The sequence below is a fragment of the Lytechinus pictus genome, chromosome 2 (assembly GCF_037042905.1).
Source record: "Lytechinus pictus isolate F3 Inbred chromosome 2, Lp3.0, whole genome shotgun sequence".
NCBI lineage: Eukaryota > Metazoa > Echinodermata > Echinoidea > Temnopleuroida > Toxopneustidae > Lytechinus > Lytechinus pictus.
The window spans coordinates 21,517,434-21,542,806 of NC_087246.1; the positions used below are offsets into that span (position 1 = coordinate 21,517,434).

At 36.6% G+C, this 25,373-nt stretch overlaps 2 protein-coding genes across 2 annotated transcripts; one reads left to right on the forward strand and one right to left on the reverse strand.

Moving 5' to 3' along the window:
• The first annotated feature begins 572 nt into the window (after positions 1–572).
• LOC129273699 (uncharacterized) lies at positions 573–12,481 on the forward strand. The gene is made up of 2 exons (XM_054910768.2): positions 573–785; positions 7,472–12,481. Exons 1-2 carry the CDS (start codon positions 577–579, stop codon positions 8,301–8,303), a joined length of 1,041 nt encoding a protein of 346 aa, XP_054766743.1. The 5' UTR covers positions 573–576; the 3' UTR covers positions 8,304–12,481.
• Positions 12,482–17,190: 4,709 nt separating this feature from the next.
• LOC129283147 (large ribosomal subunit protein uL16m-like) lies at positions 17,191–24,076 on the reverse strand. The gene is made up of 4 exons (XM_054918984.2): positions 24,008–24,076; positions 23,334–23,482; positions 20,520–20,685; positions 17,191–18,542 (listed from the first exon to the last, which is right to left on the reverse strand). The coding sequence occupies exons 1-4, from the start codon at positions 24,039–24,041 to the stop codon at positions 18,247–18,249; spliced, it is 645 nt and encodes a 214-aa protein (XP_054774959.2). The 5' UTR covers positions 24,042–24,076; the 3' UTR covers positions 17,191–18,246.
• Between the last annotated feature and the right edge of the window lie 1,297 nt (positions 24,077–25,373).

The window sequence follows — 25,373 nt, forward strand, 5'->3', positions numbered from 1 at the left end:
AAAGCTGTTCGTAAGTTACGAATGATTTTACGCACGACTGGTGTCCCTTTCTTGCGCTAAATGATATCCCTATGTAACTTACTTTAATATGCCTATACGAACAGGCTCCAGTCGTGCGTAAAGTTGTGCGTATCTCTACGAACAGCTCTATGAAACCATGGACCTATTTTTTTTTAGCAGAGTAGCTGCATGTTACACGTTCTTCGTTTCAAGATCAAGAAATCACTTACTGATGGGTACCTCACCTGGGTTGAGTGCGGTACAATACGGATTAATTTATTTCTGAAGTAAATTATCACCGGAGTAGGTTTCGAACCCACGACCCTCTGATTGAGGGAGTCAGAACCAGTTCACCCGGATGCCTCTTTGCCATGTTTGCACAAATCAGAATTGCTCTAATTTTTTTTTCATTTGACCAACTTAAGCAATTAATTTTTAATTTCATTATTTTAATAAAAAAAGTCCCATTTATATATAGAGACGTATTACTACTTTCGTATTTTCCATTGTTATTCATATCAATTTGTTTTATTTTGCTGTTATTTTTTTTCATTTTGATTTTTTTTAGGTATCATCATGGGTGCGTTTGTTGTGTGCTGGCTTCCTTTCTTTCTGCTTTACGTCATAAAACCGTTCTGCCTCAACTGCCAAATACCCAAGGCTCTTGATCGCTTCGTTCTCTGGTTAGGCTACCTAAACAGCCTCCTCAATCCCATCATTTATATCTGCTGCAAGCCATTATTCAGAGTGACATTCAAACGTATACTGCTCTTCACATACTGCAGGTAAGCGACTGGGCTGCAAGTTTATCTTAACGTGCCCTGCTACTAAATTTTGCCATTTCAAAATCTGTAGGCCTATAAGTTTTAGGCATTCCTAAGATTATCTTAAGTGATTCCTAGTTACCTGAATGAAAGGATATTTCATAAAAAAGATGTTGGGTAAAAGTGCGACCTATAAAATTTTGACGAATATGAACAAAATGTACAGTTTAATCCTTAAATTGAAAAATTTGGGCCTCGGTTATTTGGCCAAGTCCACAAATAACCCCCCCCCCCCCTTCTTTTTGTTATTTAAGAACTTGACAAGCTTCATTGAATGGAACAAAAAATTCAGGGCACAGTATTCATAGATAGCTCTCTGCTATACATTGCAGATATCAATCTGTGTAACAATCTCGAAGAGAAGTGTTAAAAGGACAGAGAGGGTGCATTCTTCCATAAACGGTCAAAGTCAAGTACTATAAAACTAGTCAAGTTATATATGTTGACAGATTTGAAGGGCGAAAGTTAATTTATTCTAGTATAATCAAATTATTTAATCTTTACCAGAACTGCATAGATAGAGGATTTGTCTAGATTCCCTCACGAATGAATATGGTGAAAAATTCCTAAGCTTTTTTTTAAGTTATGGTTTAATACATATCGCTTAAAAATCATAAGCATTCTAAAGACTCTTGAGTTTATTTCCGATATGACCAATCTGAACGTACAGACAAGATATAGTACATGAATACACAATTCGATTTTGTTTACTGTTTTCGACGGTTTTACTATACAATTTATTCCGACAAAAATCTAAATGAAATTGCCACAAAAATCATAAGGGTAAGTGTAGAGTTAACTATTTGAGAGTGAGAAGAACCCAAAATGAGCAATAATGATAAAGTTTAGTTCACAAATAACATGAAGAATATACAGTTATGATCACCGGCGTAAATCCACTCTGAGGAGTGAGGGGATGATTGACTTTTTTTCTGTCGATCACACACTTAGGTATAAGCACACACTCTCACTGACCCCCTTACACACATTTTAATATTTATTTTGCGAGCGAGCGAAGCGAGTGAGCCAAAAATAACAATTTTTCTAGTTTTCAATCGCATTTTCCAACAGAAATTCTAAAATATGAGCGAGCAAAGCGAGCAAGCCAAAAATAACAACTTTTTATGTTTTCAATCGCATTTTCAAATAGAAATTCTAAAATATGATGGTGGTTTATGACAGATATTCAAGGATTTTACTAACGGATTAATTAAAATACATTTTCTTTCTTAAAAAGTGGGGGATATTTGTACACGCCATCCCCCCTCTCCAAAAAGTGGGGGGGGGGGATATATTTCCCCATCCCCTGGGATTTACGCCAATGATTATGATCACGTACATGTAATTGAGAACCTCCGAATTTTTTGTGTGTATTTCCCCGGCATTTAAAAGAAAAGGGAAAAGAAAATGGCAATCATATTGCAGGCCAATAGTCCGTGTTTCAAATTCTTGATTTCCATTATAGAAATAGAGATATATATTTGTATTCTTTGGGGGCACAAGCATATTTCTTTGAGATCCCCCTTTTTTACATTTGAGGTATTCTCAATCGGGCTTCTTCTGTTCTTAGGCCTGCACTTGTGTTACAAGAGTCTTGTAATAAATCAGTGGAACTCGTTGAGTCCCTATAAAGCACAAAATGAAATTCTGTCATTACAGGGGTTCTCGAGGGGGTGATGGCAGAGGTAAGGATAGCTTATAAATACTCCATTAAGAGTTTAAAGGTGTAGGATGTAAGTAGAACAAGGAGGGAGAAGAGAGAATGGGAAGCAGGACAAAAGAGGAAGAGAAATGTAGAAGAAGGAAAAGAAGTCAAATTATTCACGACTTCGATTAATTTTTGTTCGAGTTGGGATGAAATTTTAAAAAATTTCGACTGATTTGTTTCGTTTTCTAGGAGGTTCTATGTATTTGGCAAACATGGCAAATGGGTTGTGGAAATAGTTGGGGTTCATGCACGTTCCCGCACCGGGAAAAACACCATCATTGCCCTCAGATTACGTACTCTCTTAAAAGAAGTGTTTAACCATTTTAGGTGACGTCAGACAAAGTAATTAATTGCTTATTTGGAAAGCTTTTCAAGTGTTTTTCTATCATGGCTATGGAGTGCCACTAAATGTCCATTAATAAACCATGAAAACCATGTAATTTACATCACGGGTGAATTGATTACCCATTATTTTACACAGTAGGCGGTCCGAAATAATAGTTTATCTTATACACAAACTATATATAGGACGACCTTTTCAAATTTCAGTCAGTTGCTCTGCATGATCGCGGGCAGGGGAACACAATTAGTTGCTGTATACAGGTCTTTTTATTTTTTTATTTTTAGAGTTTAACTTCATTTTCTTTTAAAATGAAAGAGAATACTGATATACTAATGTGCTGTGAGAAATGTGATGTAATATTAACGAGCTAAATTCACGATCGAAATATTAAATTACCCACTTTTTTCATTTAAAATATCTCATGCATTAAATGGGACAAAAAGTATATGATTCTTTTTGTATACACATACGTTATTTTAATATGTGCATTATTCAAATATCGAAGTCAAGTCTTTAAAGGTATTTTATATATTATGATTAGAATAATGACGATAAAAACATAGGGTGCTGACTTGGGCAAACCATTGCATTTTGAACCATCAAGATGTAATGACCAAGAAAGTTTACATTATTTCCGGCTTAAACAAATGTTATGAACAATAACTCTAAAATTAGGAACCCATTGTGAAGACAAGCTTTTCATGCATTTAATCATTTTATCTGAATGATTAAAAAACGGATAATAAGAAGTAACCTTTCTTACAGCCTTTTTACAGGAGTGCAGAAAATGATAATAGGAGAAACACAAAACACTCCATAGATTGCATGGTGGTCCTTTTCAGCGGGACCAACACTTGCCCTAAAAAGATACACGGTGTGCCGTGAAACCTATTACATTACTCCAAACATGTAGATTATAATTTAGGGGAGCATTTATGAAACATCCGACGAAATCGGCTGGTTTCATCACATCGGGTATTATCAGGTCTGGCAATCGCGAAAAAAAAGGTCCCAGTAAATTCCCGAAAAATCGGGTCCAGTTTAAACGGCCATTTGAGAAAAGGGCTCCCTTGTTAAATTCCGGAAAGATTGGGGCTAATTTACCCGATGTTCTGTGAAAATTATAGCAAAGTTCTAGAATGTTCGGGTAAACTGGACCCGACATTGCGGGAATTTAGGGGTTCTTTTTTCTCGAATGGTTGGGGTTGGGTATACGCGATTCCCCGACCCGACGCGATAACCCGATATGATGGCATATGCCACAGATATCTGTTCTAGCTGCCACAGATACATGTGCTTCTCAGTCAATCATACTTCCATTTACTTCAACTGCTTGAGAAGCGAACACTCAAAAAAATAGGGCCTTTGGGGGTAGAAATGCTCCATGATGAGGGTAATTATGTGTCCAACCAACATTGGACAATTCTTTTTGGCATTTTTATCTATCCAGTGTGATTAATATTTTGCCCATTCTAAAGTAATCTCTGCTTATTTTGTAACCTTACTGGAAAATATGCTTCACGCAATGGGTACTATACTGCCAAAAATTGGTTGGACACATATACTCTCGCCGTGCTGGTTGAAATTTTACCCAATATTTTTTTACAGTGAAGGTGTATGACCATGGTATCTACCTGTCGACAAGTCCTCCAGCAAAAATTCACATGAATCAATGCAATGTCGCAGTCAAATCATCGAAACAAACTTCAAACTGAGCGATATATGTCACTGAAAATAAGTTATAAGTATTTGACCGTTTGGGATCGGTTTCGTTGGTGTGACTGAAATTTTGATCGATTCTGAAAAACAATGACCCCAAACAATAAAATATGATACAAAGTTGTGTCCGACCAAAATTATGGAAGAAATCCGTGAAGAAGCTGAAGTTCCATAAATCTTTTCAGTTTATAGCAATAATTTACTAATGTTTATCATATCAAGGAGATTATATCTCCTTGATCATATTGCGTCAATCTTTACAAATCTCGTTTCGTTTGGGCATAAAATATTCACCAATACACAAACTCTGTTGACCAGTCCTGTTTAAGAACAGAGTCATACACCTAAATCATTATAGATTAATTGTCCCCAAACAACAATCCATTTAAACAAATTTCCCATGAAAAATAAGTAGAGTGTGTAATTTCCACAAAAACCACCATCTTCCTTGCAACGTTTTCAAGTATAAATAATTAAATAATGTTACTTCCAAAATGCCGCAATGGAGGCGGTCCATTAAATCAACTCTGGAGGGTGCACTTGAGAAAGAACTCAATATCAAGTTCACCAAGGAGAGTTAAAGGCGACTATGTTTGAATTAATTTTAACCAAATCAATTCGCTACGGCCGTTGAACCGATATACAGTGCGTCCCACAAAAAACGAAACCGAGATTTATCGATGATTTATCATAACTTAATCACAAATACAATAGACAAATGACCTACTATTGTAAAGCTTTGAATCTCCTCTTTCATCGGAAATTACTAAGATTATTTCTCATTCACGCATGAGTGAGCAAAAACAATTTGAAGACGGGATACCAAAAAGTCACTTGGCGGGCTGTATCTGGGTTTCAAAAAGAAAACCACGCTTTTAAAAATGTCAATATCTGCTCTTTAATTTGATACCTCAATTACAGAAAATGGTCAAGAAATAACAAAGTTCTGGCTATTTGAAATAAGGCTTGAATTTCGATAATTTCATAAAATGAAGAAGTTTTACAGGCTAGCGTTCAAACTCACTCGACACTCCGTTTGTTGACGATCAGCCATGCATTAAGTCTTTTGTTAACCGTGCGATAGCTTCTGTGGGAAACCGGTGAAAACACGTTTATTTAATGAAATTATGGAAATACAAGCATTGTTCGAGGGAACATAACTTTTTTACTTCTTGACCATTTTCTGTGATTAAGGTATCAAATAAAAGAGCAGATATTGAACTTTTTAGGCAGGTGATTTTCTTTCTGAAATTCAGATACCCCCCGCCAAATGAGTTCTTGGTATCCTTTCTTCAAATTGTTTTTGCTCACTTATGCGTGAATGAGGAATAATCTAAGTAATATCAGATGAAAGAAGAGATTCTAAGCTTTAAATTGGTAGGTCATTTGTCTATTTTATTTATGATTAAGTTATGATAAATCATTGCTAAATCTCGGTTTCGTTTTTTCTGGGACGCACTGTATAATACCGAACCAGTCACTTGAATTTCAACATTTTTCGTTTTCCTAATTATTTTCAAAGACCCCTACAACAAAGTTCACAAAAGCCGTCTGGAATGTGGTATTCAGTTGCCTGTTGAAATTCATTAGGCAATCTCTTGTTTTGTAAAGCGCGTTATCATCATTATATTTTTTCTTTTTTGTAAAGGGAAATTACTCCTGGAAATTTTATTTCAGGATTTCATATTAAATGATATTTGCGAGCAACTTCTATCGTGATTATAAAAGGAGAATTGTTTCCAATTGCCACAATAGCGTTAATATCCGGATGAAATTCAATCCACTTTTTGATTCTCAAATGACTTAAATTTTCTTGTTTCTGAGTTATATGTTCATTGTTATCATAAAAATGTTTCAAATAGCACATTTAAAGTTTTTTTTTCTCTATTTCGGCTTATATTGAATGTCTTTGCCTTTATGACATTTTACCTTTCTAAACATGTTGATTTGCTTTATGCGTGCGATCTGTGACACATCTGATATTATAAACTCACGAATCTAATAAAAGCGAGAATTAACAAAATATATTGACGATCTGAGTGTATAGTCGTTGTATTTGTATTGTAGGCCTACTTTGTATTGTATTTTTTCATCACGGTTAAAAAGCCTGCTATCAGCTAAACCAAGGCCGTGAACAAAAAAAAAAAGCAAAATGAAGGATCAGGTGAGGTAAATGGGTACCGGTAGGAAGTAATTCCTCAAAAAGCTGTGTGCGCCGGAATCTTTAGACTATAGCTTAGCTGGGGGAATATAATATATAGGAGCGCCTTGAGCACCTAGCAAGGTGCGCTAAATCCTATTTTTTTAATTTTTATTATTATCATTAATATTATTATTGTTATTATTATTATTACAAAATAGTAACAACGAAAACATGACACCATAAGAAAAAATATATGGAAATACATTCTAAAAGAAAAATTAAAGAGAACAAAAAATGTGAAATAAAGAAACGGAATGATACACAATGTAATATACAAATTCATCATCAATGTGTATTTTTGGCAAGTTAATCAATCAATGCAGGGGTGGTCAGATCATGGATATTGATTGATAAAGTGATATGAGATGCACAAATGTTTACTTCATTCTAATCGGATGTTACCAGGTTATAGAAGGATTTAGAAGCGGAGTAAAGGAGGCTCTGGAATAATTTGGGTGTTGCTTTGAACACTACTGGCCTCTCAAGATCCCTAGGTTCAAGGCATAAGGATGTTTTGGGGTGGGGTGGATGATAAAAACTATATAGGCCTATGGATTTCTCAAAGCTGTCAGTTCTACTAATCAGAGCTTGAAATCTCATTGTTATCATTGTGGATTTGTGGATAATACCGATTTTTATTACATTTCCCCCATTTCCTTTGACATAACCCACAGGAGAAAGGGAGACTGGAAACTTGGCAAACCAGTAGGCCTACAGAGAGGCATCCTTGTCAACTCGTCCCATCAAAACCGGCCCAACTCTTCATCGGATGGACCGAGTGGAGGTCGACGAAAGCGGCCCGGCCGAGTTATGTTTGCCGATTGTCCTAGGGGCGAACTTTATGATGAGAAGGATCAGTCTCTTTCTCGCACACCTACACTGCCACCAGAGAGGAATAGCGATGGAATAGTCACTTATCGAAACCTTCCAACTAGAGAAAACGAGAGACTGAACAAAAGAAATGGGTCGTATGACCACCAGCTTTATAATGCCAACTCGAATAATAATTGCCTGTATGCTCAAAACAAGAGTAAAGGCAAAGGGGGCAACTTCGCCACAACGAGCTCTTCATTTCCGCCACAGTTCAGAATAGGCGATTCAGACCATAGCAGCAGTGGCTCAGCAAATGACGTAAGTGGATCGAAGCTCTGTTGTGCAGGCTCGAGGAGCCGATCATCGGACAATATTGAATCCATGCGTAACCATGGCAGTGGTAGCCAGAGAAGGTCTCAGGTTGTTGAAGTCGAGATTGCAAGAGAAGTCAGAGACTACTGTGGTGCACAACATTACCCGTGTCAAAGTGGAACGATGGAGGTGTTCTCCACTAGGACGACAGGAATTCATTCTGATAGTATGAACCGAGATGAAATTGAAGTGGACAATGACTCGATAGTGGTGGAGACCAATCAAACAGGACCAGGGACTTTTAATGAGTGCCAGGACAGGCCTGAGGAAGCGATGTCTTCAAAAAACGATTTCAACATTTTCCGCGAAGTACTTGTTTGATTTTTTTAATCAATGTATGGTGTTTTTTATATACATAATATTTTAGTGGTATAGCCATGTGATTATGCTTATTGGTATAACTCTTGATCAAAATTACGCTGAGAATATAACTTCATCAATTTATTGCAGTAAAAGCTTACAGAAAAAGAAAATCAACTGCATATTAATGATAAGGCGATAGGTTCCCTCTGCCGAACTGATCAGCTATATTAGTGCTGATGAATATATTTTCCAATGTGGTGTGTCTAGTTTAGGTAGTCAATTGATCGACATTGCATATAGGCCAATGTAAAATGGATCCAGAGCTTTACGGATCTTCCTGATCAAAGAAGGTTGCTCCCGCTTTGCTTAAAGACCTAGTCCGCCAGGCCAGACTACTAGTATCTTAATCGGGCTTTGAACAGTTTATCACTTTGGCAGTAGGTACATTGGCATAGAAAATACGTCCCGAAGATGTTGCGGTCACTGCCGAATTGATTAACTCGATCTAAACCCGATCGTGGTATTCTCAGTCCGCGGTCGCTCTGGCTCGGCAAGGTATCGGGATCACGCTATTGTCACTTTGGAGTTTACCTTGGTTCTGCATGAGTAGTTTTAACATGTCCAGAATAGTATTTAGGGGAAAGTCAAATCGCTATCGAACACCCAGAACAAAATACTTTGCCGACCAAGCGGGTTCCCACTACCGATCTGTCAACGCGACCAGACTCAGGCCAACATGGTCTAGGTCTAATAAACGAGGATTAATGTAGCTTGGTCGGGGTAATTGGCAACTTTCTCTATAGCTCTCTACACATTTACATGATCGGGCCTATTTACGCCTTATAAGTACGGAGGTGACTTCGGTCATCTTGCCACTGCCAACCTTGTTCAAGTCTGATGAATAAATAGGCCTATTCGGCCTGGTCAGTGACGTTAGTCCAGCTCGACAAAGGAGATCGAGGTAGCTATCTTGTTCGACATCGAATATTTTTAATGGACGAGAGAGTTGTCGATCGTCCTGAATAAAGTACACATTGAATGCGATTACCTCTCCGAGCTACCAGGGTCCTGTTGCAAAAAAAGCGGCAATCAAAAACAATTTGAGATTCAACCAAGTTAAACAATCAAAACATTAACAGTAAAACATTAACAGTTAAACGTTCATTCCGGACTTACGTTTTATATTTTTAAACGCGACCCTTTCTGCAACATGGCAACTATGCTCATCAGCCAATCAGAAACAAGGATTTCATGAAAGTTACCGTTGGATGGCAGAGTTACCGTAATAGTATCTTTTATGCAACTTTCTCGATTGGACTAGATATAGAGTGGATCAGAGCGCCGCCTCGTCGACGGTAGGTCATGGGTTCCATCCTCGCCCGAGTCATACCCAAGTATTGAAATGATGAGACCTTGTGTCTTCCTGTCAAGCGCTTGACATATGACAATCAACAAGGGTAATAATGATAATAATAAATGTTATTCAGGGCCCGCTGGAAGATCAGCCAATAGCTGAAGTGGTTACCTTGAGTAAACAAAAATATGTATGTAATTGTTTGTTTGGATGTAATAATTTTACTTAGACAACCGCAGATTATACAAAACTAATAATGTACAGGACAAAGTTCCAATAACTATTGAAGTAATGATAAAAAATCATAGCCATTTAGGCTGATTAAAACTTCATAACGTGTAAACTGATTAACATGGTTAACTTTCCCCTAAAAGTTTAGGAATTTTTTACACGTCCGCAAAAATGGCAAGCATTGACTCGGGGGGGGGGGGGGTCACTCTCCACATGGACTGCTATACGCACCCGCGTCCAGAAAAAGCGTCGAAATGGGTCCCGTTTCAGGCACTCGGGCGGTGTCGACGTCTTTGGCAAAAAGGGTTGCATTTCAGCACCTTCGCTGGTAAATCGCCTATTATGGTAGCCTTTTCTCTCTCTCTCTTCACGCCATTTAGGGTTGCTTATTTGGTTATGAAGATTACGCCATTTAGGGTTGCAAATTTAGGCAAATTGAGGACATTCGGGAGCAGACCTAAGGCCATAATCACCATGAAGGGCGTGGTTTTAAGAAACATTGCTGCTCATGCTACTCTTTCACTAGAATGTAACTTATAATTTTATAATGTACATAAACGGCAGAGGGAAAATAAAATGGAGTTGTATAAATATGCATGAATCATACAGAATATACATATATTTACTTACATTTGCATATATCAATTCTTATTTCTGTAAATAGTTTTGTTTTTATATTTGTCTATGTAATATACTACACATGTTGAAAAGGTTGATATATATAAAACTGAATGTAAAACAATAAGGTGTCAAAATGCAAAGAGATTATCACATAATTGTAAAAATTATATTTATGACATAACAATTCAGTTTATTTTGAGTGATATCGTTTTCATTGTGTACCATCTTAAAGTGTCTTAAGAGTGTAAGTGCCCTAGCATCGACTTATTTGTTCAAATAAAAAAACGGCATTATACTATCGTTCATCTTAAGACGATTTCATCTTATTATTTTTTCGTCTGAAAAGGTTGTGTAACTTGTCTGAGGAACAATGATGTCATCATTGATTTGCAAGTTTCCCAATAACCCTTTATTTATTCATTTGGTCCAAAACAAAATAGCCCTATTGATTCGTGTCAGATTTGAAGATTCTAATTAAACTGTTAAATATAAATTGATAAGATCACAATCGCGCCCAACACGATAGGGAAAGGCGCTGATTGTGGGAGGGGTGGGGGCATGGGAGTAAGTGCCTCTTCGATTTTTCAAGTAGTCAAGAGCTAAAGGAATACTCCGGGCTGAAATTATTTATGTTTATAGGAGCGCCTTGAGCACCTAACAAGATGGATATGTGCGCAATATAAATACCCTATATTATTATTATTATGTCTAAATAGAGTAAAATTCACAGAGCAAAATGCTGAAAATTTCATCTAAATCTGATAAGAAACATCGAAGTTATTAAATTTCATTAAAAGTTTAGCAATATGTTGTGAAAACATGTATGCACGTGATCATGAATATTCATTAGGTGGGCTGATGATGTCACATCCCCACGTTCCCTTTTCTTATGTTATAAACATGAAATCATTATTTTTTTATTTTTTCTTACATGTGTAAATGATATGTCTCCCTTATAATGAAGTAAGTTGCAGTAATGAATCTTGAATGCACTAAAGCAGTGGTCAATCCATTTTTTTTTTCTTGGAGGAGAAAAATTGAATAAACACAATTTCATATGATAAAATACAAAAGAACTAGTGGGGATATGACATTATCAGTTTGCACATTGAATATTTATGAAGACATGCCTAGAACTGTTTCGCCATATAATGCATTTTTTTAAAATGCCATGGCTTTGTTATTCCTTGTCCGATTTTGATCAAATTTTCAGTGTTTGTCTGATTTTTCTTTATCTGTTCAAATCATATTAGAGAGGTCTAGATCGTTATTTTCTTGAGAACCTTACTTCCGGTTCATCTTACCCCCACCTGCTCCAAAATGACAACGCCTTTACCCCTTCTCGACTACTGTAGATCTTCGACATTATATTTCGTTAGAATCTGTTTCGCGGTGTGACTGTAGCATAATCGAGGCGGCTCGTGAGAACCTCTCATAGGATATTAATCAATTGATAAACCCAGGGGCCGCGGAATGGTCTTGAAGGGGGGGGGGGGGCTGAACCGAAAGTGGGGGACTGACTGAACAAGAATAAAATCACGATTTGATGGAAATTCACGTTTTTGTACAAAGTTATTGGGGGAAAAAAGTGATTTCTGAAGCCTCGTCCCGGTTCCGTAGCCCCTGACGTATATAGATAATCACATAATATTAGTGATACAGAGTACAAAAACAACCATAAAAAGAGTTCTACCACTGGCGGATCCGGGGGGCAGAGTCGGCCCGTGCCCCCCCCCCCCTCTTTAAGGGGTTTAAAATTTGATGTAAAAATGCCGTTAAAACACAAGTGTGCCGCCCCCCCCCCCCTTGGGAAATACTGGATCAGCCCCCGAGTTATACATGATTTTTTCCCTCCATAATCAATGCTCATCATCAATGCTTAAATGAGTTTGAGATGAATTCCTTCAAGATGTAATTGCCACTGGAATTGTTTTCTATTTAACGTATTCATGATAACTGTCATTAAATGTACTTTCTGTGAACCATAAAAGACGATAGTGGCAATTTGACTATTTTTGTGACTGCTCTAATTGACTTTATTCGCTACTGAAAGAAGACAGTGAGAGAGAATGAGGGAGAGAGAGGGAAGAAAGCAAGAGAGGGAGAGTGGACGAGAGAGGGGGGGGGGTATGCCTGGGTCGGAGAAAAGAGAAAGGGTTTTGCAAAATAAATTATTCCGTCCCTTCTTACAAACGACTGAAACAATAATGAAAACATTGATTAATGAATAATTAGAAAATGGATCATGAAATGATTAAACAGCTGATAAATAAGAAGAAAACAAATATAGAACTGAACAAACTAAAAGTTGGTGATACAACTTAATACAAGATGGTTGAATGAATAGATACACAGTAACTATTTTGAACATACCATTTAACGAGTATAAAAGTTTTTTTTTTCTTTTGAAAATTATTAATTGCAAAAAAGGGAAAAGTAGATGCAACCATTACAAGGTCAGTTCTCACATTCCTTACACTATAAACTTGTCCAAAATCATTGTGGGCCTCAGGCGCGGAACGATCGAGCTTTTTTCCAAGAGGCGGGTTTGACCGAGAAATTTGACAGGCACAAAAAAGGGGTTGGCTCAAAGTGTAAAAATGTAGGTCTTTACTTTTTTTTCAACTTGGCAGCCCAAGGGGGAGAGGTTGACCCCCTAACCCCCCCCCCCCCCACCCGTAAATCCGCCAATTGGCCTTATCCATTATGCGACATTTTCAAGAGAGTTTGAAGCACGTATCGAGAGTAGTTGTCCTGAATAAGTCTAGTTGAATTACGTTTCACACTCATCAAATTCCTAGTCAATAAAAAGTAGAAAGCGCGCCACCAAAACCATTTTAACTTTTTAATCAATTCGTTAAATACATGATTCCAAGCGGATAATGCCAGTGTGTGTGAATACTTTATTTAAAAGAAATAATTGTATTGTATTGTATTGTATTTATTTAATCATGATAAAACTTACATTCCGTCATAACAGACTGCGTTTTTAAGCAAGTCTGTGAACATAAAAAACATGTATAAGTGAGACAATACGAAAATATTTAAAAATATTACAGTAACACATAAAATAAAACATACATAATTAAAATGAAAAACAATGATAATTAAAACTACATAAAACCGCAGTGCGAAGAGAAATTATAGAAATTCTCTAGCCCCCCGGCAGATGAGTTAGAAGTCGGAATTAACTGATTTCATAAATAAAGAGAACTGATCCAATTGACGGGTATTACTTGGTGAGGAATTAAATACCTATATAATGCCAATCCCAGGTTCACCAATATCACCTTTTCATCAAGTAAGCTGTAGGAAATCTTAAATACCATGTTGGAAGACCAATAAACTACATATCATTCGAAGGCTGATTGAACCCGATTGAACACAGGATACAAAAACACATAATTTAAAATTGGTAGTATCTCGAAATTGAACAGATAAAAACCTCATTTTCAGTCCCCTACATTTTGAAAAACGTTTTCTCCTCGCCCTATTCCTATTTCGACATTCGCAATAAATTTTGTCGGGACAATCATCCTAAGTATTTGCATACTGTCTCAATTGGGTCATTTCTTGATTCACTTACCGCTTGGATTTTCTTCAAGAGTAGGGGCCTACCCTCATTCATCATCCATCCTCTCCACCTTGCCCTTTCTCATAACCCCTCCCCCATCTACCCTGTCCCCCTCTCTCTCTCTTTCCTCCTTTCAATCCCTTCCTCTCATCCTTATTTTCTCTTTCTAACTTATTTTCCCTTTCCTATTGTCTCCATGTTAACTAAAAATGAATGTTGCCCAAATTATCCTAATCAATAAAATCAATCATGGTTATTTCAAGTTCATCTTTCATCTAAGCCGATCAAAATTATGCTACAAAAAGGGGTCATTACACATTGGAAAAAGTGATAGTAAATGAACTTGGTTAAAGTAGAAACCTACCAAGTCCAATTTTAGATATATATTGGATGTAGGGTACTATATCAGGTATTGTCAGGATTTGTGTCAATATATTACTTATTTCAAAAAGAATACAAGGGGTCATTTCACTGATGTCCTCGATAGGCCATTTTGTTCTTTTTATATTTTTTTTAATTATTATTTTGCATGTTGCACAACATTCTAGTCCAAAACATAATGTAGAGAAGCATGGAAAACATAATTTTATTGTACTATTAATATGGAGTCAATTTTTATCGTTCGTAAACAGATAATTACAGATAATCTGTGCAAATGTCGAATGAAATCAGGCGATACAGGATAATTATTAACTCTTACAGGAAACAAATTCCATATATTTATATTTAAAAAATATCCATGCAATTACTGCAGTCAGCACCCTCGTCTCTGTGTCAGCTTACTCTGTTTGAAATGAAATTATCAATTTGTCCTACGTCATTGATTAGTCTTAAAAAATTGGCATGGGTTTTTGTGTTTTGGGGGACTAACGTCATATACTGATCAAAGAGAAAACATAAGTATAATCTCACAATAATCCTCCAATTTGTAATTATATTTCCCTTGGCTGTGTGGTTGAGCTCACAGGGGGCATCAGGGGCGATACCCCTCCCTCTCCATAAAGTAAAAAGTAATAAGAAATGGAATGATGTGAGGGAACTGGGGGAAAGGAAAATGATTTAAAAAATAAATAAGATATCCAAACCTTTTCTCCTATCATTATTTGAATTTTAACACTACATACAATACCGATATATGCTTGAAAGGGAAGCTACAGTACTTCATGCCCCGTTATATCAAACCCCTTCTGCACTGTTGACGCTCTTTGCAAAAAAAAAAAAAACCTCTTGGCCAGATTTCCCACATTTTGTCAGATATAATATCAGTCGATAAATTCAATTTTAAAGAATTAAGCTTCATACTTTGAATGCAGAGCATTTATTTGTTCCAAATTGTTTTATGACATGCTACATTCAGTCAGTGAAAGAGTTTATAGGACAATGATTTTTTTTTTTTGGTCTTAAACAATATAGAGTACTCCCTTATGAAGTTGGAATTTAGGAATACAATATTTGAATGGTTGCCAAAAAAAAAGAGTTCAAATAGGAAACAGAGAAAGGGAGAGGCAGAAAGGGGGAAATAGAGACATACATCAAATGCAGAAGAGAGATACATGTAGGGGAGGCAAGGGGGGGTCATATACAGAAATAGTCGAATTGCAAAGATTTTACATCAGAATCAGAGAGGATTATCGGTATGCAGAAAGAAGTCCATTAAATTTCCTTGTTATTTGAGCATGCCAGCTGAAATCACACAAAATATTTGTGACTCATCATAACATCACGTTTGCTGATATTTGCACTGTGTAAACAACTGACTAATGAACTTGATCACATCGCCCATGGGCATATTGAATGTGATGCAGATGTGAAATGTTGCTATGAAGAGAATTAAAAGTTGGCTTGTGATTAAAGATGAAATTTTGAAATTGTCAAGATTGAACTGGAATGATAGATGACAAGACTAACAAAGAAAAAAAAACAGCATAAAGAGAGAAAAAAAACCCCAGAAATTCACAATCATATTTCCTCTCCAATAATAATTTATACACTAAACATAGCTTGGTATTTTGTTTCAACTCGTTTCATCCAACATCATTGTAACTTACTGTGATAAAGGGACAGGGTCTCTATCATTACATCGTAAACATTTTAAATTTGATTTCAATGATTTTTACACAGTAGAATATAATAAAATTATTATGGAATAATGACTGACATCATTTTTCTCCATATTGCTCAAAATTCACATATCAATTTAACATGAAACAATAACTTTGTTTCTATTTTCTTATTAAATTGAAAATTTGAAATCAACATTTAATTTTGATTTAAACTTGTTTAAATTTTTCATTTGTTCATTGGATAAATGAGCTGAATTCTCATTATAGACTAGTAGTTGTTACTAAGTGATGGAAGTCTGAAATTTATAAAGGTATTTTTAAGATTTTGACAAATGTTACAAACAAAACAGAAATACACATGTGTGAAATGAAGTTTATGTTTGATTTACCTTTAATTTGGAAATTAAGGAAATAATGCAAACTTTGTCACTTTTTGAAAGAAATTGTACTATAAATCCTTAAAGGAGAATGAAACCCTTGAAACCAGCTGAATCCATATCAAAGAGAAAAATCAAAGGAACACATTGTTGAAAGTTTGAGGAAGATTGAATGAATAATAAGAAAGTTATGAGCATTTGAATATTGAGATCACTAGTGCCATGTAGATCCTCCCATCGGCAATGCGACCAAGATCTGTGATATCACACACGTACAACTCCCTCATTACTTTAGTACTTATTTCATTTATATTCTCACTTTTATAGAGTCTATCACAAGGTGAGGTGTTCTCTTTATGAGATGACAAGTACAGAGGTTTCACAATATTATATCATTGATGAATCGTTTGTCATATGATTAGAATGAGCAAAAAGAAATGTTTTGGGGTATATTTTCAGTGTCCAAATGGGAGAGTTGTACGTGTGTGACATCACAGATCTTGGTCGCATTGCCAATGGGAGGATCTACATGGCACTAGTGATCTCAATATTCAAATGCTCATAACTTTCTTATTATTCATTCAATTTTCCTCAAACTTTCAACAATGTGTTCCTTTGATTTTTCTCTTTGATATGGATTCAGCTGGTTTCAAGGGTTTCATTCTCCTTTAATTGTATTTTAAACCCACAATGAAGGTTAATATACACTGTAGCTATTCCAGGCTCATTGCCACAAACATCTTTATTAACAATGTTCACACTTGGTGAAACAATTGTGCACACTCATGCTAATAATGCACATTATAGGTATCAAGGCTAAAGATACTATCCAAAGTTTATCAGACAAATTGACCAATTCTGTTTTTTACAAATTCAATTAATGTACTTCATGTACTTAACGCTGTAACATTTCATACACTTCATATCCTATTGAATTTGTAGACACTCATGATGTTGAGCTTTGACACACCACATCTGTAAGTACTCTCACACCAATGAAACAAACTCCAAACCGATCGATGTCGAAAATAACAATCCAGATTTGGTTTGCCTGGAGTCAGTTTCACCTGTTCGACGTTGGCATGAGGGTTGCTATCCAGAAGGTACATAAAGTACCCCCATCCTATACTGTATGATTAAGTGACACTCAAAAGATTTGATTTAAAAAATGGTATCGATAGATGGGGAAGGGGCAGGGAGCCGAGGACAAGGGTCTCCCTGATTTCTTAGTAGTGTAAAAAGGTTTAAAAAAAGGAATATAGAAAACAGTTTAAAAAGAGAAGGACTGGTTGTATCACTCAGTATAACCCGTTTAATCAAATAATCTAAAAAATGCCCTGTAAGGTCTGGTTGTATCCTCCCCCCCTAAGAATATCCCCGATGCCACTCATGTCTTCCAAAGAAGGGTTCGTTCAATGCCTTCTGATCCTGTCCATAACCAAGCATTAAAAAACCTTCAGCAAATCCATACTTTCTCGTTTTCATGTTATTGTTACGCATGTTCTGCATCTCACTTAAAATCACAAGGTCATCGGGTACTGCCTGGGTATTTGAAGATACCCAGACAGTCTTCTAACGCAAGCAAACCCATGCTTGCTCCCTTCCACATTACACATGGTCTCCGCATCACTCATAATCACCACAAGGTCCTTGATACCAGTAACTACTAGATCCCCAGATAGCTTTCGATAGCATCTAGAGGCATTCAAAGAGTTCAGGAAAGAAAATCCATGCTTGTATGTTACCGGTGTTCTCCATACCATTTATAATCGCAGGGTCCTAGGTACTTGGAGATGCCTAGATAGTCCTCCTTGGCAATGCGTTCAAATGTCCATGGATTGACGTTCTCTGCTTTCCGGAACTGGTAGAGATTGGCATCTCTCTCCATGATCTCCTTGGATACCACCTTGCAGCGGAATGGCAGCTTCTTGGAGATTTGGTAGAGGATGCTGTGGACCTCCTCAAACTCCATCTTGCCCCCCATCTCCATCACCAGACGACCAGCCTTCACTGGCGTCACGTAGTGGTGGACACTTCCTGTAAGAGAATAATGAATGGTAATACATAATCTGTTTATTTATGAGGCACTTACATGTAAGCACTTTCAAAATCTATAAATTGTAATTCATGTTCACTGTTGATTGTAGATAAATTTCCTTTCCCTCAATCAAAAAATAGATTATAAGTTCCAATAGTCACTCAGAATACATTGTGATGTATCAGTGACTGAGTATTAAAACAAGTGGAGTGCCTCTGGCAGTCTCACCTGCATCTCGTGTTTCAATATAGCAGCAGTGCTGACTTTGAAAACTATTCATATAATGATACAATACTACGTTCATTGACAATAAATGACATTTGACCTTGATCATGAGACCTAAGACTTGTCAGTGATACTTGATGACCCCTATATCCACGTTTTATAAACTATATCTATAAACTTTGAAAGTTATGTCAGCAATCTAATAATTACCTCCAAAATGGCCATTTGAAGTTTAATGACTTTAAATGACCTTTGACTTTGGTCATGTGACCTGAAACTCGCATGAGATGTTCAATGATACTTGATTACTCTTATGTCCAAGTTTTATGAACTACATCCATACACTTTCAGAATTATGATGGTAATTCAACAAATACCCCCAACAATGACCTTTGACCTTGGTCATGTGACCTAAAACTCGCACAGGATGTTCAGTGATACTTGATTACTCTTTAATATGTCCAAATTTCATGAATCAGATCCATAAAATGTTAAAGTTATGATGGTAATTCAACAGATACCCCTAACATGGCCAAAGTTCATTGACCTTTGACCTTGGTCATGTGACCTGAAATTCGGACAGTATGTTCAGTGATACTTGATTACTCTTATGTCCAAGTTTTATGAACTGGACCAATAAACTTTCAAAGTTATGATGGTAATTCAACAAATACCCCCATTTTAGCCAAAGTTCATTGACCTTAAATGACCTTTGACCTTGACCATGCGACCTGAAACTCGCACAGGATGTTCAGTGATACTTGATTACTCTTATTTATGTCTAAGTTTCATGAATCAAATCCATAAAATTTCAAAGTTATGATAGTAATTCAACAGATACCCCCAACTTGGCCAAAGTTCATTGATGCTAAATGACCTTTGACCTTGGTCATGTGAATTGAAACTCAGGCAGGATGTTCAGTAATACTTGATTAACCTTATGTCCAAGTTTCATGAACTAGGTCCATGTATTTTCTAAGTTATGATGACATTCCAAAAACTTAACCTTAGGTTAAGATTTGATGTTGATTCCCCCAACATGGTCTAAGTTCATTGACCCAAAATGACCTTTGACCTTGGTCATGCGACTTGAAACTCGGGCAGGATATTCAGTAATACTTGATTAACCTTATAGCCAAGTTTCATGAACTAGGTCCATACACTTTCTATGTTATGCTGTCATTTCAAAAACTTAAGATTTAGTGTTGACGCCGCCGCCGTCAAAAAAGCGGCGCATATAGTCTCACTCTGCTATGCAGGTGAGACAAAAAAATGAAGAATGTTCCTAAGAGCATCAGAAGGTTAAAAGAATCTCTCCTTCATCAAATCATGATGCACACCCCAAAGGCTTATTTTGTAATTTGTGGTTAATAGATGATAATGAGAAATTGAGTTCTAAAAAAAGTAGAATATATGTCACTGGACACTCAATTAAGTAACATAATTCAACTTGTGCAGGAATAATTCAATTACGTTATTGGTTTTCAACCTAACGTATATTGCAGAGAAAGTGTGGCATTTATCCCTTTTTGAAAAAAAAACAAAAACAAAGGAGCAAACTTGCTGTTGATAACTGAAACAATTCTCTTCATAATCAAAGCATGCAGGATAAATAAATAAAAAATAAGAAATAAAACTGTTTACAAATCCACACTTTGTGGGGCTTCTCATAATTCTAGAATAGAGCTAGATTGGATTTCAGAATATGGGCCATTGAGAATAAAGCTCAAGCCTAAGTTTCGGTCATTTACCTTTGCCTCCACCCATCCTCTGCCCTTGACCTTTCTTAGTGACCGGTTTGAAAGGTGCGTTGACCCTCCAGCGAGAAAACATGTGGTCACTATCTCCAATAAACCGATTGATGGTCAGACGAATCATCTCAAAATGACCGTGCCTCATGTAACCAGGTGTAGTAGCCTGATAACAATTCAAAAGAAAGGGAAGATGTTATTTCACTTGTATAAATTTACAATATTTCCTAACTGTACCATTACATAGATTGTTTTCATCAGCTTTATACTACATGGGGGATCTTGCAGTGTCTCCTGATACCCAGGTATCGTTTTATCTATCCATGCAGAAATTAAGAGAATTATATGAGAAACAACGTTATTATTGGGATTGTCCTTGTACATGTAAGTTGCCCTCAATGTGGCTCTAAACCTTGTCAAGGTGCCTCAATAAATTTATTTATTTATTATTTATTCGGCACTTATTCAAGTATTCAAGATTACAAAGCAATATAAATCATTACATAAAATTATATGAATTATACAGGTACATGTACGTGCAATATTTGATAGTTTCCCAGTGCATCAGTTGGTGGCCAGGGAAGAGGAGAGCAAACTTAATCACTGTGACCTGATGGTCCCACGCCCAATATCTTATTGATGAGGCATGAGAAAAGAAAATACACTGATTGTGATTGTCAACCCCCCCCCCCCCCTCCTCCTCCCATGTGGCAATGAATATTGTGGAGGAGCCCCAATAAATACCTTTTCCCAAACTGTTGGGAGCTTTATGTGCAATGTTCGTCATATAATCATATAGATGCATATGTATATTCATTTTTTTATGTATACTGTTTGAAAGGATCATGACACAACTGTTGATATTTTCATCAAGTAATTGGAAAGAGTGATCAAATTAAACAAGTGGAATGCCCCTGGCAGTCTCACCTGCATTCGAATCAATGTAGCAGCAATGCTGGTTTTGAAAACAACTATATTCACAAAGGGAGAGAAACCCATTTATTTGATAACTAGAAATACCACTGAATGTGATTAATACACCATGCCCTATGCTGTTACCATGGCAATGCAGTTTCCAACACATTTGGAAAATTAATCTTGCATGTCTTTACCCAAGATGAATGTTTGTGCCAAATTTCATAAGCAATGGAGAAAACCAAGGAAGTACATGTAGTTCAATCAGCAATGAGTTTACTAAGTTTTTGGCAATAACATGCTGTAACCATGGCAACACAATTTCCAACACATTTGGAAAAAAGGAATTACATGTTTTTATCTGAAGACAAAAATATGGGAAGTAGTTTGATCCACAATGAGTTTTTCTGAGGTTTTGGCCATAAAATGCAGTTACCATGGCAACTAATTTCTGACAAACACCCAAAAATGTGTCTTGCATACCTTTAGCTCAAGACCTACATGCATTCCTGAGCAACAGTAGGTCATAAAATTAAGTGGTTCAATCAGCAAGATGTTTATACATTAATTAGTGTAATATGCTATTACCATGGCAATGCAGTTTCTATTACACTTGGAAACAAATGTCTTCCCACCTTTACCTCAAGGCCAAATTTCATGAGAATGTGTTAAAACTGAGGAAGTAGTTCAAACTACAAGATTTTTACCTAATTTTTGCTTTAATATACCATTACCATAGCAACAGAGTTTCCTGCCACATGCAAAAAAATATGCCTTGCCCATCTTTACCTCAAAGCCAATATATGTGCCGAATTTCATGAGAATTGGTTAAGAAACTGAGGAAGTACTCTGAACCGCAAGATTTGCAATGAACCATATGCTGATTCCTATCTTCAAAATTTGATTGGCACAGGTATAATGAAATACAAAATTTGTTGACCTTTGACCCTGGCTGAGAAACTTGCTATCCATTTCATATTATTTGTGATATCAAATAAAAATGTCATATGACTTTCATTTAATTTGATACATTAAAATCAAGAACAAAATATCAAATCTTACCCAAGAATTGTTCTGAAATTGCCTTTGACCTTGACCCAGTTCCCTGAAATCATACTCATCTAATTCTTGATACCTGTTAACAAGTTTATTTCATAATCTAACCAACAACAAAAAAGGTTTTATAATTTCAGCATTATCTTCAAAATTCAACATCTGAAGTTTTGATTAAGTTTTTACAGTAAATATCAGTTTATTGACTGCCAAAAGACCTTTGCCTGCAATAGGGAGGACTCATACTTTTAATATCACCTCAAAAATTAAAATTCAAAACCTTGGTCAAGTTTTTCATGTTGATACCACAACATGGTCAAAATTTGTTGACCCCAAACGACCTTTGACCTTATACATGAAACTCATGGTCAATGATAGGTGATGAATTATCTTCCTCGTGTCCAAGTTGAATGAAATAGGTCTTTATACTTATGATGATATTTCTGAAAATTATCCTTGGTGAAGCTGCGATGCCTATAGACTCGCTCTGCTATGCAGGTGAGACAAAAATGAACTGATCTTTCAAAAAATATTTTGCTGAATTAAAGTATTATTAGTGTTCACTGTTATACTCCATAAAGTAACAACTACAGAATTTAGGTAGGAAGAGTAGTTAGGTTAGGTCTGTTCCAATCTATAGCATTTACCCACAATTTCACTGTTAACTCCCAATTGTGTAGCGCCTAGAAACCTACTTCCTATTTGTTAGCCTAAACCTAACTTAATTACTAACCTGTATGTATAAATCTTCCTCATCAAAATTAGAACTCATCATCTATTATAAAATTATAAATCATAAATGTTAAACAAAAACAACTTTAAAGCAACAGAAGAGTATAAACTAACCAGCAGCCCATATTGGTTGTACATGAGTGTGTTTGCAACTTCTGAGGGGCCTCTGATGTCATGCAAGCCTTTGAAAACTTTCCTGTACCGAGTCTTCTTTGGGACTTTATTCAGGAACTTTAGCTTGGGCTTTGGCGGAATTCGGACATCTGAAGAAACAAAAACGATTTAAAAAATCAGGTAAACAATGTAAACCATGCCCCCCCCCCCCCAGCAAACAATATTCTAATATTATGACATTTCTCTCAATCCGTGTAATGGGTTTCAAAAGCTAATCAAAGTCCAAAGATTCCATGGAAGTTACAGACATGGAACAATTATTAAAAAAGTAACATGTGTATTTAATGGAGCCCTTAGCATCTTAATAAACATTTTTTACATAATAATAATAAAATAGCTTAATCAGTGGAAAAATACATAAGTATTAGGACTGTGACTCTCTGCAATTTAATCACTCTGCCACAGCAGAAAATTTATACACATGAAAAGCATTTCATGAAGTGCCTTGTCGGTGATATCAATGACACGTTTTCTTTCAGTGACCCAATCAGGACAAAACAAGGCAAGGATTTGCAAAAACACTTGTCATTGAATATTCCTGACAAGATGCTTCCTGAGATGCTCCCACCAGAGACATTACAGAGGTGCTTTGCAATTGTTGTATTTGCACTCACCATCAAAAGTGTTGAAAGGCTCAATGTTTTTCATCGTAGCGACCTGCAAATACACTGGAGAAGGTCCACCTGAATGAAATTGATGAGAATAAGAATAAAAGATCATTCTTGGAAGGAGATTAGGAGTACAGTTCTCAAAGCTATGCGGTACATACATGTAGTACATGTAGTCATGTACATGTACATACACATAAAATAGGTGCCATGACAAGTGGTGTAGATAAAAACAACAACTAGTCAGACGGCACATTCCTAGTGAAGACATTTTATCTACAGTGCCGGCCGCAGGAAACGTCACAGTGCCCCCTAGGGCGAACGCGGTAGCCCGTAGCGGACATTTGAGGGGAGCGGACGAGGGAAGACGCCCGCGTCCGCTCCCCTAGGACATGAGTGCCCTAGGGGAGCGCCCCAGGAAAGTGCCCGCGTCTATCCTAGGGTGTTTCCCTAGGATGTTCAGCCGTGCATTCTTGGTCGAAAGAGGAGGTCTGATTTGACACATTCGTTCAAGACTGCATGTGATTTTTATCTCATATCAAGCATAAGTTTTCGATAATTTATCGTGGATAAAATCTGTTATAAAAAATTACAAAGTTTTGGGTTGATAACTGGGATTTTAGGCTTTTCACCGAATTACTTATTGTGTTCGATTACACACTGGCACCAGCGTAAAGGGTCCTTTCCTATACATGTATATGAATATTCTCCCGTGGTGTCCGTTATTTCATTCACTGACATGGTTAGTCGTGATCGTAAATGAGTTTCTGACGAAGGAGCAGGTATTTGTCGATGTTGACCCTACATTCCAGAGGTCGTCCTAGAACTATTTACTCTATTCTTTCCCTACATGGTCATCCTTTTTTATATACCCTGACATGCCTTTCAGGCGCGGATCTACGAGATGCAGATAAAAGGGAGAAGAAGAAAGCAAAAATGAAAGAAAAGGCGAAAATGAAGGGATGGATTGAAGACGAGAAGGAAAGAGTTAAGAGAAATAGAAAAAGTGAGAGAAGGGGAAAGGGAAGAAAGAGAAAATAGAGGGGGGGGGGCGAATAGGAGAAGGAAGGGAGAGGGGGTAAAGAAAAGAAATAAGGAAAAGGTAAAATGGAGAAGAAAACAGAGGGGATAAAAAAGGGAAGGTGAGGCAGAAAGAAAAGAGGGAGAAGGAGAAAAGGAAAATAGATTGAAAATCGAAGGGGAGAAGAAGAGATAAAGGAAGAAAAGGAAGGACAGAATGAGAAAGAGAGAATGATAAGGAGGGGGAAATTAAATAAAATGAAGAAGGGAGACATAATAAAATGGAGTAAAAAAGCGAAAAAGGGAAGAGAAGGAAGGGCGCAGGAAAAGGTAAGAAGTACAGGGGACAATA